The 17,296-nt window shown below is 36.7% G+C and overlaps 2 protein-coding genes and 1 non-coding gene across 3 annotated transcripts; 2 read left to right on the forward strand and 1 right to left on the reverse strand.

Annotated features, from left to right (window-relative positions):
• Window positions 1-322: 322 nt before the first annotated feature.
• On the forward strand, window positions 323-7,077 carry LOC105952812 (protein transport protein SEC24 A). Its single transcript, XM_012976394.2, has 14 exons — window positions 323-534; window positions 1,373-2,499; window positions 2,589-2,727; window positions 2,985-3,175; window positions 3,276-3,383; window positions 3,473-3,676; window positions 3,782-4,013; window positions 4,416-4,565; window positions 4,707-4,863; window positions 5,005-5,132; window positions 5,219-5,541; window positions 5,624-5,797; window positions 5,950-6,190; window positions 6,493-7,077. The coding sequence occupies exons 2-13, from the start codon at window positions 1,417-1,419 to the stop codon at window positions 6,181-6,183; spliced, it is 3,123 nt and encodes a 1,040-aa protein (XP_012831848.2). The 5' UTR covers window positions 323-534; window positions 1,373-1,416; the 3' UTR covers window positions 6,184-6,190; window positions 6,493-7,077.
• A 6,209-nt stretch (window positions 7,078-13,286) lies between these two features.
• OTP86 (Tetratricopeptide repeat (TPR)-like superfamily protein) lies at window positions 13,287-16,910 on the reverse strand. The gene is made up of 2 exons (XM_012976384.2): window positions 13,666-16,910; window positions 13,287-13,535 (listed from the first exon to the last, which is right to left on the reverse strand). Exon 1 carries the CDS (start codon window positions 16,889-16,891, stop codon window positions 14,066-14,068), a length of 2,826 nt encoding a protein of 941 aa, XP_012831838.2. The 5' UTR covers window positions 16,892-16,910; the 3' UTR covers window positions 13,287-13,535; window positions 13,666-14,065.
• Window positions 16,911-16,965: 55 nt separating this feature from the next.
• Window positions 16,966-17,037, forward strand: TRNAE-UUC (transfer RNA glutamic acid (anticodon UUC)). Its single transcript has one exon. It is a non-coding gene; the product is annotated as a tRNA-Glu (tRNA).
• Window positions 17,038-17,296: the final 259 nt, after the last annotated feature.

The raw sequence follows: 17,296 nt of genomic DNA on the forward strand, positions 1-17,296 counted from the left end.
ATGCTTTTAGCTTCAGTGATGGTTGTATTTTTCGAACAGTAAAATATTTAATTTTGTATTCAAAAAATAATTATATTTTGAAATCTCATCTATTAATTTTTTTTTAAATCCAATAAAAACACATTGTACATTCGTAATGATTGAATAGATTTGGGTTTAATTCAAAAAAAAAAAAAGTTATTTTGCAGATACTTTTCAATATTTCAAGATTTTGTGACGGAAATAGAATAGTAAATGACGTCATCATCATGAATCGAAGTTTCAAATCATAACCCGAGTTGGAAACGGTTAAAATTTGGGCAGGGTAAAGGCAAAAAAGTCCGAATTGGTTTATTATGACATAATATACTTTCATTTATTTATTTATTTATTGATTTATTAATTATTAATTACTATTTAGTATTACAGTGTATATTTAGAGAGCGGAATTATTCGGAAACCACGTTTGGTTCTGTTTTCCTCTCCCCCTTCTCCGATCGCCGGCTCCTCAACAGTTCTCCAATTCCGCCCTCTGCCGGAGAGATCTCCGATCGGGTAATTTAAAATTCGTTGATTTGCTGTTTGAATTGTGTTGATGGGATAATATCAGTGTTGAATCTCGCCTTTTTTTCTCCTTCACTTTGAAGATTAGTTTTCTCTAGATTCACTGTGATTTTACAAATCCGGCTGGTCAATCGCGACTGGTTTTGTGTGTTTTCCAGTCTTATTTGGTTGTTTCGGTACTGCAAACTGAGGTTGAGTGCATGTGTGAGCTTGTTCAATCAAAATCGAATTCTAAAAATTCAACACTATTTCGTGTTTTCATTTATTTTGTTTCCTTGTTATTTTCCAGCTACAGAAATCTGTCTGTTTGGCTGTGTGATGATTTGCTTTTATGAGTGTGTGTTGTGGAAAGTATGGATTTGCAGAAAAAGACTGCAGCTTTGACGGACTTAAATCGTTGATAATTGTCTTTTGTTGTCAAATATCAATTTTAAACTAGTTAAGGGCAATGATCATTATTTTTTTTGGGAGATATATGTTGTTCCTTTCGACTTCGGAAAAAAAATTGAAACTTTTTCCTCATCTGTTACTTCAGTAGAAAGCTTCCGTAAATACCATTACCAACAAATTGAGATCTTTCATGGGACAAAACATAAATGCATTGCTTTTCCCATTTATATCTTAATCTATTTCCTTTATCTCGATTTCTAGCAGTTTTAATTAGATAGATGTGAACACACAAGACCATTTACATTTTCTATTCGAGTTTTCCATTTAATTGTCTGGTTATATGAAAACTGAATCTGCACCTCTAGTTCATTCATCCGCATATAAAGAAATAACATGCTGTTTTTTGTTCTTTTTACCATTTTGGATTGATGACTTGCAGAAGCATAGCCCTTTGGAGGTGATCAGGCTCGAGATAAAATCTTCATGGGGACTGAAAACCCCAACCGTCCAAATTTTCCTGCGAGACCAGCTGTAACACCGTTTGCTGCTCAGCAATCTGCAACACCTTTTCTATCATCTGGTTCTGTAGTTGGATCAGAAGCACCCCCCTTTCGCCCTGTATCTACTGCTTCCTCTCAGTTTTCAACTCCTCCATTTTCCGCTGGATCAGAGGGGCCTGCCTTTAGACCGCCTCCAACAAGTAGATCCAATGAACTGGTTAGACCACCTCCGCCATCAGCCTATGGCCCACCAAGTTCAGGATTTCAGCATTTCCCATCCCCCCAAATGCCTTCAACTGGTCAATTACCGCCTCCACGCGCCTCTTTTACAGGCCAGCCCATTGTCCCTATGCAAACTAGACCTACTCCAGGTCATGTTTCGTTTCCTTCACAACCCCAACCACCTTCAGTACCCATGGGATCTCCGCCTCAAAGCATTAAAACTGGACAGCCCAACATGAATATTCCTTTGTCTGCTGATCAACACTTCTTGCCATCCAGGCCAAATGCCCAAGCTTCTTCACCACCAATGGGCCCATCTTATGCAGCTCCCAGGGGTACTTCTCAGTCGGCCTTTCCAGGGTATGCTAACATGCAACCGAATTCTGTTGCTCAAGCTCCACCTATGCAGCCTTCCTCCTTTCCATTACAACAAGTGAACTATGGTCCACCAGCACCGTCAACTCCTTTTCTATCTCAACAAAGAGGTTATGCTCCTGGTCCGCCTATGTCGACTCCATCAGGCCTCTATACCGGCACTCAAATGCAGCAACATGGCATTGCACCTCCCCTTGCTAATTCACAGGGCTTGGCAGAAGATTTTAGTTCCCTTTCTCTTGGATCTGTACCAGGATCATTTGATGCGGGAGTTGATGTTGCAGCCTTACCAAGGCCATTGGGTGGTGATGTGGAACCAAAGACTTTTGCTGAGATGTACCCCATGAATTGTAGTTCTAGATTCTTACGACTGACAACGAGTGGCATACCAAATTCTCAATCTTTGGCATCTCGATGGCATTTGCCTGTAGGGGCTGTTGTTTGCCCTTTGGCAGAAACTCCTGCTGGGGTTAGTCTCCACTAGATTTAGGTTGTTATTTTATAGTACACCTGTCACCAGCAATCTGTCTTCTTTAACGTTACTTGGTTTTCATTCAGGAGGAAGTTCCAGTCGTTAATTTTGCCACAACAGGCATTATTCGATGTAGAAGGTGTCGAACTTATGTGAATCCATATGTCACGTTCACCGACCATGGAAGAAAGTGGAGATGCAATATATGCTCATTGCTCAATGATGGTAAGTTTTGCAGTCTAGATGCTATACTAGATCCTTAACTATATACTTTCAATTCTTACGAGTTCATATTATAGCATCTGAATCATTTCACAAATCCTTTTGTTGCTAGTCTTCTGTTCCCAACTTATTTAGTAGATATCTAGCACAACCTTGAAGCCCTTTGGGCAAATTTAAAAATAGGTTACGTCAATGTAGATTTATTTGGTTTTATAATTGCAAAAATGCAGGAGTGGTTTAACTTGGCTTCTCATTTGCAGTTCCAAGTGATTATTTTGCACATCTGGATGCTAGTGGCATCAGAGTTGATATGGATCAAAGGCCTGAGCTTACAAAGGGTAGTGTTGAGTTTATTGCTCCAGCTGAATACATGGTCCGACCCCCGATGCCACCACTTTACTTTTTTCTCATCGACGTGTCGGCATCTGCAGTTCAAAGTGGAATGCTTGAGGTAACATTCTGGAGATGTAAATATCAAATAATTCACCTCACTAAAAGCTTTTGTCTTATATAGTTGCTCATTCAATGCTAACCTACATTATATTTTCCAGGTTATGTCACAAACTATTAAGTCTTGTTTGGACGACCTCCCTGGTTATCCTCGAACACAAATTGGCTTTATAACTTATGATAGCACAATACATTTCTATAACATGAAGGTAAAGGTCACCATATAGTTGTCATTGTATAGCATCTGTAATCTGCTTAACAACTTTGGTGGAAAACTAATGGTTTTCTCTTGCTCCAGTCATCATTGATGCAGCCTCAGATGATGGTTGTTTCAGATTTGGATGATATATTTATTCCGTTGCCAGATGACCTGCTTGTCAACTTGTCAGAAAGTAGAAGTGTGGTGGAGGCATTCCTTGATAGTTTGCCCTCCATGTTCCAAAATAACATGAATGTGGAATCTGCATTTGGTCCAGCTCTTAAAGCTGCATTCATGGTTATGGTGTGTTCGCCGCTTTTGTTTGCAACACTTTTAGATTTGATTAATAACTGTTGCCTTGGCATTAATGGGAACTTTTTTAATATCTTCCCCTATTTTTTTTTTCAGAGTCAACTTGGTGGAAAATTGTTGATTTTCCAGAATACTCTGCCATCATTTGGCGTTGGCCGCCTGAGGCTGCGTGGAGATGATATTCGGGTTTATGGGACAGATAAGGAGCATATTTTACGACTACCAGAAGATCCATTTTATAAGCAGATGGCTGCTGATTTTACCAAGCATCAGATAGCTGTGAATGTTTATGCTTTCAGTGATAAGTACACAGATATCGCATCCTTAGGTTTGCCTCTACCTGCTTTAACCTTGTTGTTTTAGTTGAAATAAGTAATTGTTTTTCAGCACTATTTTCATTGGTGATTTGGCATACCCCAGTTTCCGTCATCCTTGCCCTTTAGATATTTATATATAATGTATAGGCCAATATATATCCTGTAAAATTGGTTGATTAAGTATTCCATTTGTAGTTGCCATGTGATATAAATTGAAGTCCTTAACATGTCTGCAAAGTGACCTATAGATTCTCTGTCCAAAGTGAATTTTGATGTGTTGAATAAATGTCCTTTGTTTCTAGTGACATTGTGCTCCAAAAGATTAAAGGAGCGATGAAACCATGAAAGTTGTCTTGTGCTTGCTTTTTGATGATAACAGTTAACTTAACCTACTCTCTTTTAATGCTTTATAGGTTCACTGGCAAAATATACCGGTGGTCAGGTGTACTATTACCCGAACTTCCAGTCCAGTATTCACAAAGACAAGTTGAGACATGAGCTAGCCAGAGATCTCACTAGAGAGACTGCTTGGGAAGCCGTCATGCGAATAAGATGTGGAAAAGGTAAATTTTCATGTTGCAGGGTGCAAAGATGAAATTTTGTTACTTGGAATTCGGTCTCTCTCTCTCTCTCTTGTTTTGTTTTGTTTTGTTTACTATTGTCGGATGACCTTCTGAAGTTACAAGTTTATGTCTTTACTATAGGGGTGCGCTTTACTACTTATCATGGGAACTTTATGCTAAGATCCACGGACTTAATTGCACTTCCTGCTGTTGACTGTGATAAAGCTTATGCAGCGCAGTTGTCTCTTGAAGAGACACTTTTGACCACACAGACTGTCTACTTTCAAGTTGCATTGCTGTATCCTTGTCTAGCAAAATATTTGAAGTTAATATTTCTTGCATTTACGTTAACGTAGTTTTACGAGTTTTATTTTTAACCTGTCCCCTTTTAGCTTAATATGGAGAGGATAGATAAACAAATTCCTTAACTATTGCAAAGATATACATCATCTTCTGGAGAAAGGCGTATTAGGGTACACACTGCAGCTGCTCCAGTAGTTGCAGATCTAGGAGAAATGTATCGATTGGCAGACACTGGAGCAATAATCTCTTTATTTTCAAGGCTAGGTAAAGAAGCTTTCAGATCTCTTTCTCAGTCACTTGTTACTTCATTTTTACAGATAATTAAATATATGAACACAACGAATATGCAGCAATCGAAAAAACTTCATCCTCCAAGTTGGAAGATGCTCGGAATGCCGTTCAACTTCGGATTGTCAAAGCCCTCAGAGAATACAGAAACCTATACGCTGTCCAGCATCGATTGACTGGAAGGATGATCTACCCTGAATCACTAAAGTATTTACCCTTGTATGGACTAGCATTGAATAAGTCAACACCTCTTCGTGGCGGGTATGCTGATGCCCAGCTTGATGAGCGCTGTGCAGCTGCTTATACCATGATGGCTTTACCTGTTAAAAAATTGCTTAAACTTCTCTATCCTAACCTGGTTCGTGTTGATGATTCTCTCGTAAAAGTAAGTATCTCTTGTTTTTTTTTCTTTTGATGGATGATTGTATTTGTGATGCGCAATCTTACCGATCCGTATATCTCCTCAGACTGAAGAATTTGACATCTCAAAGAGGCTACCACTTACTATCGGGAGCTTAGACACCAGAGGTCTCTATATCTTCGATGATGGTTTTCGGTTTGTCGTTTGGTTTGGCAGAGCTATTTCACCTGATATAGCTCAGAATTTGCTTGGGGAAGATTTCGCTCTAGACTACTCAAAGGTGAGCTTCGTTTACCATTTAAACGTATTCTCTGTTCTCTTGGATAAACCTTTCAGTTTGTGACTGCCATTATCTAATCTGCTACTAATCGCGTCGTAATGATTTTTACTATCTTTTTGAAACATGCTTTTCCGTGTTGTTGCTGAATCCAGGTTAGCCTTTCACAGCGAGAAAATGAAATGTCGAGAAAGGTGATGAAGATTCTTAATAAATATAGGGAGAGTGATCCGTCGTATTTTCAGCTTTGCCATCTTGTGAGGCAAGGTGAACAACCGAGAGAAGGTTTCTTCCTACTCACAAATCTAGTTGAGGACCAGGTTGGTGGTTCAAGCGGCTATGCTGACTGGATGTTGCAACTATTCCGCCAAATCCAACAAAATGCATAAAATATAGGTAATGCTCTTATATTTAGATTTTTTTTATTATGTCGTGATTTCTTCATAATTCTGAAGCATGTCTCCATAAGTGTAGTAAGCTAGTTAAACTGGAAATAAACTGAATATCCTTTTTTTACTCCAATTACAAACCGTTGATACTCTACTTTGACATATCCTCGTTTTGGAGATCGTAGTTGACCTTACAACACTACGACTAGATTACTCATTAATTTGTGCTGTGTCATAAAAAAGAAATTGCTAAAGACATGAAAACTTCCCCCCTTTCTTCTCGGGAATTGATGATGATTCTACTTGCAGGAAATCGAAGTTGTGGTTTCTGCCAATGAAATTCCAGATGGACAAACAAAGAGATTAGATAATTATACGCAAGTTGTTACTCTGCGAAAGTCAGATTCCCGTATGGAAGGTCCAGAGTGATGGTTCAGTGGATTTCAATTGAAGAGGGATTGAAAGATGGAGCTGCTGTGGGACCCCCTTTGGTTCATGTGGCTTTCAAATGTGCAAGAATATACAGACCACTTGAGAAAATAAGAGACCCCCATACACTAAAGTTATGATCTCTTGTTTATTTTCTGATTTTTCTTTTTTGTTTCTAAATTATTAATTTAAAATATTTATCGGTTGTGCTCGCATGCCAACTTCTGTTTTTGAGTTTTGGTAGATGGATTTGTAGGTCTGTGTGTATTTTTAGGTGTAGAATACAGAACGAATTTTCGGTGCTCCCCTGTTGTGTTGTGTTTTTTTCTTATTTTTTTCGAAACTTTGTTGCTTGATCAATTTTTTCTCCGTTGCCGGTGTAGATTGTCTGTTCCCAAGAAATGCTGAATAATTTGTAGAATGATTTTTTTTAAACGTTCGAATACTCTAATAATTTCTGCCTTATTTTGTATACATTTTACTGCACATCGAAAGCCACGGGCAGAACTGTAAATTCGAGTAAATACAGGAAAACGAGAACTATTTCATCTCCAGATTAACAGGCAGCCATTGCAGCAAAAACAAATGCAAGATTGGAATTAGAAAAATTTGGAAGGATAACAGAAGGATCTCAAAAGCAACAAAACAGCTTCAGACACATTGAATTCTGTCACCAAGATTTTCTAACACTGTTTGTCTCCCCTGTTTTCAAGATTCCCCTCCAACCCAAATAAGTTTTATTACATGGTACACCGGGTAGATTTTAACTATTCGTCGACACACGGAAACACACACATCCATGTTGGTGTCTGTGGACGAACTGTAAAGATCTAACCGGTGTACAGTACTTTATTGGATGTAGCATAGCTTCGACCCCGGCCCCCAAATATGATACACAATCTTGATATATGACATGGGTTTTTCTGCTGTTATAGTAATACATAAGACAATTGTTCGAGTAAAGAAACGACATAGTACTATCTATATATATATATATATATATATATATATATATATATGTGGTCGTGTAAAGAAATAAATTTTCGTGATCTCATCAATAGGTGAAGTTGCCGCATGACCTGATCTTGCCCTCTAGCTAGCAGAAGGCAAGTTGAGATCATGCTGGCAGCTTCAACTACTAGTGGTGCACGACTCGTTGAATCTTTCTTCGCATGCTTGCGGATCGATCGGAGGTGTGCAGTGGGCGGTGGTGTGACGAACGACAAGAGGGTGAATTCTTAGTGAAAACTTGGGAGGGGGGTGGATGGATATATATACTATATAGATGGTGATGAGTATGCACTACTTGATCTATTCTTTTAATTAATTTCCTTAATTATCTAGATGTTTAATATTAAATTTCATTTTTTTAGGGTGGAAATTAAAATAAAAAATTAGGTTTGAGAAAATAATAAATTGCATATATAAGAGATGGGGAAGTGGTCCAAAATATAGAGAGTGAGACAAGTTGAATATTAATGTGTCACGCCCAGGCCACCACACCATGCGGACAAAGCCAAATGTGCCTTCCTACATTTATTTTACCTACTACTTTTTTCTACTTTAGTGCAACACCAAATTTATACACACACACACTCACACACTCACTATGTGTGTGTATCTATCTATACATGAATTGAAATATAATTTTAAAACGCATGACGCCGACTATAAGAACCAATCAAATTCAAGTGTTGAAAAATACCTAAAAAGAGAGGGTATATATATATAATTATAAATAAGTAATTATATAGGGTACCATTTGCAATTTTGCATGGCTTCTTTCTTAGTATTAATTAGAAGAAAATAAAAAAAAAGGTATCTCAATTCTCACCTAACAAACTCATGTGACCACCCACCCAAACACATACACATGTTTGCAATATTATTACAAGATAATATATACATATATAAATATGTATATTTTATTTATTATTTTCTTAGACGAGATGAGTAAATCGTAAATATTAATTAGTGTATATTTAATTCGTAGCATGGTTACCTTGTCACTTTCCTAATAAGTATCTTCACATAGTTCAATGAGGATAACTTAATCTTGATTAATTAATTAATTAATTAAAAATGGAATGCCATTTGTCGGATGCTTGCCCATACCCCCATCCAATTGTTTCTCACTTTTACTTAACTAATAAATAAATAAATTAATTAATTAATTAATTGCATACATATAAACATGCCAAAGAAAACAACAACTTTAAAAAGTTATACGATGAGATAATTTATAAAAATAAAATAAAATAAAATAATAATCATAATAGTCTTCCATTTAATTCGAAAACAATATCAGCTTTTAACGAACGATTTTAAAATTAAAATATCGAGTAACGTGGTTCGATTTTCGGTCTCAATGCATTTTTTTTCGTTGTATCGAAAAGTGGAAAAAGCTTAACCCGCATGTCGTTTTATTATGAGGTAAAGTTCCCAACATGTTGGCCTCAACTATGCTTTCACCATAAAGATGAAATAAATAATTAAATAATTAAATAAATAAACATTATGGCTTTGTCACTATAAGCGTGCTGATCATCAATTAGACATGATTAGTAGAAAATACATTTCTTAATTCATGATTAGTGGGTTTAGTAGTACAGATGTCTAATTATAACTACCTACCTATGATGGTTTAATTATTTATTTTAGTTAGTTGCAATTGATTGAATTGTTCATCAACAAATGTTAAATACTCCATTCGTCTCAAAATACTTGTCTGTTTTAAAGTAATTTTTTTGTCCAAAATTATGTAAGTTTAGAATTTTAATAATGATTATTTTCAATTTTGACGAATTTGACATATGTTTCAATATCTTGTCGACTTCATATTGACATTAATGACAACATATGCACGTGATTGTGTATTTCGATATGTAGTTATTGGTTACGAGTTAAATTGTAAATTTTATTGTTGGTATTGATGAAGTTTTTGGTATATAAACGGTAATATCCGTGCATGTGTGTGTACATAATTGGTCCCCATGACTTTGGAAAAAAAGAAAGAATATAACTAACTACAAATTAAATAACTATATTAAAATAAAAATATCCAGAAAATCTTTTTCAAAAAAAAAAAAAAAATTAAAAAAATCATCGAAAATGCTAAATGCAGTCCTAATTCATAATTAGAACATTTAAAAATTAAATACTTATAGTCTCCTGAATGTAATCAAGAACATATATATTATGTCCACTGGATTAATTAAAGTTGATATATGCCACAAATTGCAGAGAGATCTTTAATTATGTACACCCCCTCTCCAGCTTATTTCCAGCATTAAAAAGCCCTGCAAATGGAAAAATAAATTCAAAGAAATGCATTAGTATAATTATTGCATATAAAATATATATATATAGGGTTTCCTCACACATCTTTAATTTCAAACGAACTCTTTTCTACTGATGAACACCATCCAAACTGAGAAGAAGAAGAAAAGAATATATATATATAAATATATACTTGCATATTTGATGGTACGTACAGAAGAGAGCGAAGTAGCAAATATACTGTAATATATAGTTACCTGTGTGTGTGTGTGTGTGTGTGTGTGTGTGTGTGTGTATACATACATATATGTTGGGGTCCCCAAAGAGGAAGGAGTGATGCTGTCAGAGCATGACCTAGCCAGGGTTATAAGTTCTATATGTATGTATATGTATATACATACAGTAAAATTAAAAAAAAGAAAAGAAAAAAGAACTATATATCCGAAGATAGATCATGCTGGCAGCTTCACTTGTTCCCCTTGTAGACCGACTAAAGTGGGCTAGCTACTATACTCTCTCATGGCCGCGGCCCCTCATAGCAACGTAACTGTGTGTATATGTGTGTGTGTGTGTGTGTTTGTTGTATGAATAAAGAAGAACAGATTTGGGAGATACTTAATTTATCTTGTTCTTAATTCAGAAGAAGGGAAAGAAAAGGAAAGGGAAGAAGATGATGAAGAAGAGATAAGTATTATTATTAATGTTACACAAACATATGACTTGACTACACATACATACACCCACCAGAATTAGGGATTATTGCATGTTATTTATAGCTGCCCGGATCGGATAAATATTTATATTTAATATTTATATCATAATGTGGACAAATTAAAGCTCACATTTCTCAACAGTGGAATTTAAGGCCTAGTCATGTGGAGGGACAGCTAAGAAAGAGAAACCTCATTACAGCTAAAACTTTTAAATGTATGTGCATATGTATATATATAGGGCTGCAGTGTGTGTGTGTGTGTGTGTTTAGGGTTGGGTGGGGTGAATAGTCGTCTCAACTGTGTACTGTTTGCTAATCATCAGATACATATACATATGTAATAAAGAAGGGCAAATGAATATTGTAGGGTTTATTTATTTACTACTGTAGATTCAGCCTATAATACCACTGTTGCTGTAGTGTAGATTGACAAAATATATACAAATGTTCAGCTGGTACTAGTACTTTATTATACTATATTACAAAACACCCCTCAACTTAAGCTAAATTATGAAAACACCCCCACATATACAAAATTCCCCCAATGTTTGCTTTCGTCTTGCACCGACCCCCTTCCGGTGTGATTTCTTGTGGATTTTTTTTTTCCGGAGAATATTCCCTGAAAAATACCAATTATACCCCTACAAACATAGAACATATTGACGGTAGCCGTGCACATACATTTCGAAAAATGGCTATATATACTATGATGGTTCATACTAGTAATTCAGAAAGTGTAGTGACATTTAAGAGATTGTTCTTACAAGTAAAATCAACATTTTTCGGGAAATATTCCTTGAAATTAAAATATTCCATAAGGAAGCAAACATTGGGGATATTTTAGTAATTATGGATAGGTGGGGTGTTTTGTGTAAGTTAGCCTAAGTTCAGGGAGATTTTTGTAATTTATGCTATATTATATCCAATGAAGTAAATAAACACACACACCATGCGTATAACATAGATTTGATCTAGCCAAACGAATAATAAAGGTGAATAATATACTAAATTTCCTATATATATATTTGACCAAACATTAGAGGGGAAAGTTGTGGATTTTACACTGTACTCAGAGCTGACCTATGCTAAATAATAAGCAAGGCTCATCATTTTTACTAAGCCTATGTTTGAATAACTTTTGGCCAAATGACCTTCTCCCATTTTCATTTTTCTACTTTTTTTTTTCAAATCATAACATAATTTAATATCATTATGTTCCCCAATTTTATATCATATTTAAAAAAAAAAATTAAAATGGTTTGTTTCGTGCTAATATACTCCGTAAAGTTCGTATATTTTGCATATTAATAAACATAATTGGAGAAGAAAACTCGGGTTTTAATCGAGTTCCCTCGCACTCGCTCGGTGTAACATAGTACGAACCCAAGTGTCTACAGGTGGGTAGCTGGGAAATTTTATTCGTTTCTAAAAAGAAATTAAATGCAGAAAAAAAAAAAGAATTAAATGGAGTGTGATAATAATATGAAAAAGACAAAGGAATTGTTTGAATAAAAAAAAAAAAAAAAAAAAAAAGAGAAGACTTGCAGTAGTAGGAGAGATGAGAAGCATCATTATAAGACAGAAGAAAATAAGCAAATAAAACAAAAGGAGAAAGAAAATAAAATCTTGTCAGGTTGTAATTAAAAAGTGCAGATGGGGGGGGCCAAAAATTATCAGAGGGGGGTGGTGCTGGTCAATGACACTTTTAAAATCTGTTAAATAAATGTTAAATGAATTTTAAATAAATGATTCAAAAATGGAGTCTGCAACAAATCCTAGAAAAAATTAGCAGCAGTAGGTAGAGTGGTCCTCTCTCTCTCTCAGCTTTTTGGACATGAAATGAAATTACAGACAGACTGTAAATTTAATATCTGATTGAGAGAGAAAATACTAAACAATATCAGGATTAATTTCAATTGATTAAAATTTTAATTGCTAAAAAAAAAAGAACAGAGAAATAAGAGTCAGGCAACAACATTAACTCTACAGTAGCAATTGCCTCATCAATGACATGAATGCTGCTTCTGCTGCATGCCCTAATTTATTGTCTAGCCTTTCACATGCATTACCATTGCCAGCTATCACACACACTGTGTGTGTGTGTGTGTGTGAGAGAGAGAGAGAGAGAGAGAGAGAGAGAGTTAATTTATAAGAGCAATTTCCAGAAAATGGCAGATTGTTACAGCTGATGGAGGAGACAAGACCTCAATACCAGGAGTGATAATCAATTAACCCTATTTAGTATATATATTGATATATTGGGACACAATTTATTGTCAAGACATTCAGACAGTTACTAACTGGGAATATAATAAGCAACATTTGTTACATAATATGCACCAATATAATCACAAGATGTTAGCAATTTTTTTTTATTTTTTTTAATCATAAGATCTTTATGTTTTTTCAACATACTGCCTGAGTATTACAGCTCGGTATGGTTTTTGTGTTTATGAACAACATTTACACTAAACAAGTGATATTAAACACATTATTAGGAACATAAACCCTCGGAATGAGGTCGAAAATGGGGAAGTAAAATTAATCGGAAGAATAGAACATTTACCACATTAGAGAATCCAATTTTAATGAATATTTAGATGGCCGGTTTTCAGAACCCCAGCTCCTGGACAATTCTCGAAGGTACAATGCAGGAAATATATAGAGTAGAAAGATGCATATATGGAGTAAAAAACATGCGATATTCTATAAATTAAAGGCAAACTGATATTGTAGCTAAGAAATTAAAGAAATTCACCTTTTCTTCAATGGCACAAACAATTTAAACCATGATTCTTTACAATGTACCTTTAGGAAATTGTGCATAAGATTTCCCCACCTGCCTTCCCTACAATGTCATCATCATCGGAGAGAACCGGGGATGATTGTTGGAATCAGCTCCGCAGAAGAAAAGTACACTCGCATCACCATCCTAAACCATTACCAACTTAAATTAATCAAGAACAAACAGAGATAACGAGTAATTTACGAAAATGTCAAAGTAAGCCATATCTAATCATGCTTGTAATTGAAACATTGTTGTATAGTGGAGAAGAACTCACTCGAGCGGCAAATATAGACTTCAAAGTGGTGTTGTACACTATAAACGCAAATTTTCCTTTAAATTGTACGACAACATGGTCGGCCGGATAAGGACCTCTGTATGCCACCTCTACTATAATGCTAACTTCATTACCTCTGATTTTCGAACTGTCATCTTCTATATCAATGACCAATTACACGTGTAATTTCCTAAAATCTACTGTTCATTTACACACGCAATTATAGACGCGTGTGTTTGTGTGTGCGCGAATGCATGGTGATGATATACCACGTAGCGCATAATAAACCGTATTATGGTATATGAATGCACTTCAGTTCCCCCCTCACTCATCATGCGATATCACGAGCAAAGAATGCAAGAATATTCTGTGCATCAATGACTTATAGAGTTCACCAAAATCACCAGAAATCCCCACAGGAACAAACGCCATCTCTAAAATGATGAAATCTGTTGGCATCTCTCACAACTATTTCTCGTTCGTAAAACTTCGACAGGAGTTTCGTAAAAGTGTGGCAATCGCCGCACACTCGTAGGTTCTTCGTGACTCGGATTGGAGTTCTGTGTGGAGTAGTAAGCAGACCATAGGCTAAAGCAAGCCTCTCACTGTGGCCATGAAGCATCTTCACTTTCTCTCTCTCCTCCACATTATGCAACACATAACTAGTTTCCGGTTTATAATCTCCGTCACTCTCTAATTTCTCAGTTATCTGTGAAAGTTTCTCATAAATTTCGTCAGACTCGGGATGAGACCTGTCCCTCGTGATAAAAGTGTGAACCTTGTTTTTTACCTCGATCCAGCTACAACCAGGGTCCTTTTTCAGCTTCTTGATTTTCATTGTCATTCTCAATTGTTCCACATCTTCCCATCTCTCTGCTGCAGCATACATATTAGATATAAGCACGTAATTTCCTGGATTCTCTGGATCAATTTCGAGAAGATTCCTCGCTGCTATTTCTCCTATTTCCATGTTACGATGAGTTCTGCAAGCACCGAGGAGAGCACACCAAACGGCACTTGTGGGCTCTGTTTTCATGCTTTTGACAAGTTCAAATGCTTCTTCTAAACAATTGGCACGGCCAAGAAGATCGACCAAACAAGCATAGTGTTCGGGCCATGGTTCCATGTCATATTGAAATTGCATAGCGTCAAAAATCGTTTTGCCTTCATCAACCAATGAAGAATGACTGCACGCAAAGAGAAGTGCCAGAAAGGTAATGTGATCAGGGAGAAGATTCTCGGACTCCATCTTTCTAAGCAATTCAATAGCTTTCACACCCTGGCCATGCATTCCATATGCATTAATCATGCTCGTCCATAAAACTAAGTCTTTATCCTTTATAGAGTTGAATACCTTATATGATTTTTCTACTGTACCACAGCTCGCGTACATATCGACAAGTGAGCTTGCTATAGAATCCCCTAGGTGCAGGCACCTCCTAACCACAAAGGCGTGAATCTCTTCACCTTTTCTCAGTGCTGATAAATTAGCAGCAGCTGAGAGAATACTCAAGATTGCAATAGAATCCAACTCAATACCTGCTTTCACCAAGTGATAAGAAAGCTCAAGAGCCTCATCTGCAAGTCCATTGCGGACATAACAAGCGACCATGGTTGTCCAGGATACAACATTTTTTATTTCAATTAGTTTGAAGAAATTTCGTGAGTAATCCACTTCTCCACACTCTCCGTATACATCCACAACAGTGTTCTGCAGGATAATATCAGATAATTCTCTTCTCGTAATGTAACCATGGATCTCTTTCACTATTGAAATGCATTTCAACGTACGGCAAGCCAGGAGAAGACTTTCAATCATCATTTTGTCAATATCAATCCCTTCCACCAGCACATCCCTAAATGATTGCAAAGCCTTCGTGTGACAATAGTTCTGAACATAGCCAGCAATGACTGTAGTCCAGGAAATGTAATCTTTGAGGGGAATCCTTCGGAAAGCAGAGTCCATGAAACATGTCTTAGAACACTTCGCATACATGTCTACAATTGTGTTTCCCACTTGAAGATCCAATTCCATCTCATTTTTTAAAGCAAAGGCATGAATTTCCATTCCGTTCAACAGGTTTCCTGATCTTCCACAGGCCGAAAGAACACTAATAATCGAGACTTGGTCAGGTTGCTGACCAGCACTGATTATCTCACGGAATAAATCGAGTGATTTATCATAAAGACCATTTTGCACATAAGCAGCCAACATTGAATTCCAAGAAACATTATCTCTGTCTCCAATATCGATAAAAATTCTTGCAGCTTCGTTTATTCTACTGCATTTTGAGTACATAACAACTAAAGCATTTGCAACATATCTATCAAACGAAAGACCAGATTTTAACACAAAGGCATGAATTTGGACGCCAGACAATAGCTCATTGCAGGCCTGAAGAGCAGCAACGAAAGTATATGTGGTGGGGGTAACAGCAGCATTCTGCATCTCTCTGAAAACTCTCAATGCCTCTTTACCCATCCCATTGGCAGCATAAGCAGAAATCATCAAATTCCACAACACAACATCTCCGCTTCCGCTCCTATTGAACAACAACTCGGCCGCATTTAAATCATTGCACCTGGCATAGACACTCACGAGTGAATTCACAACAATGTCGTTACAAACAAGCCCACACTTTACGGCGTATCCATGAATCTCTCTCCCACAATATATATCTCCAACTCCAGAACACGCCTTTAACACGCAACTACAAGTATGGGCGTCAGCGGGAACACCCGAGAGCCGCATATACGTGTACAATTCAATAGCTTTACTAGGATCCCCATTAGTAACATAAGCACCAAACATGGCATTATAGGTGAAAACACTTCTCTCAAGCATTTCGTCGAACAGGTCTTCAGCATCCAACAAGGACCCGCATTTTGCATACATGAACACGAGCTTAGTGCCCAAGAACACCAAATCGTAGACATTGTTGCGCTTTGATATATGAGCATGGATTTGCTTGCCAATTGATAGGGATTTTTGGGTAGCACCATGATCAAGGACTAACGCATAAGCGTCGTCCAAAGGTTTGGTTGTTGGGATGCTGAAATCCAATCTTTTAGTGAATGATGAAAGGGATTCTTGTAACGTGGTGGGGTTTTGTGAGATTTTGGTAATGGTCTTTCGGGATTTCTTGATGCTGGGAGGTGGTATGGATATTGAAGCAGAGGTGAAGTTAAGTTGTCGGATTAACGACGCCATTGCTGCTTTCTGCATGAGTGGATTAGGTGAATATAAGCGAATAACGGAACATTAGTTTTATAATAGATGCCAGAAATTACTAACAACAATCCGTTGTCGTCCAGCGGTTAGGATATCTGGCTTTCACCCAGGGGACCCGGGTTCGATTCCCGGCAACGGAATTTTAGTTTTCCAACTCTTGTTTCTGGTTTTATTTAGAGAAAATACTCTCAATTTAATTGGTTTTATCTTGCTATGTTTTTTTTTGTTTGGGGGGAAAAGTGAAAAAACGGCCTAAGTATAGGGGGCAAAGTGTACTTAACACACAACATAATAATAAAATGAAACCAGGCAAAACTTACACTGCAAGCATAAAACAAACTAAATTCAAGATTTGAAGGTGTGAGGAAGGGGAAAATCTATTATCCCCACAAAAGTTTT

This window comes from Erythranthe guttata, chromosome 4, assembly GCF_056151865.1.
Source record: "Erythranthe guttata isolate IM_541 chromosome 4, IM_541, whole genome shotgun sequence".
Taxonomy (NCBI): domain Eukaryota; kingdom Viridiplantae; phylum Streptophyta; class Magnoliopsida; order Lamiales; family Phrymaceae; genus Erythranthe; species Erythranthe guttata.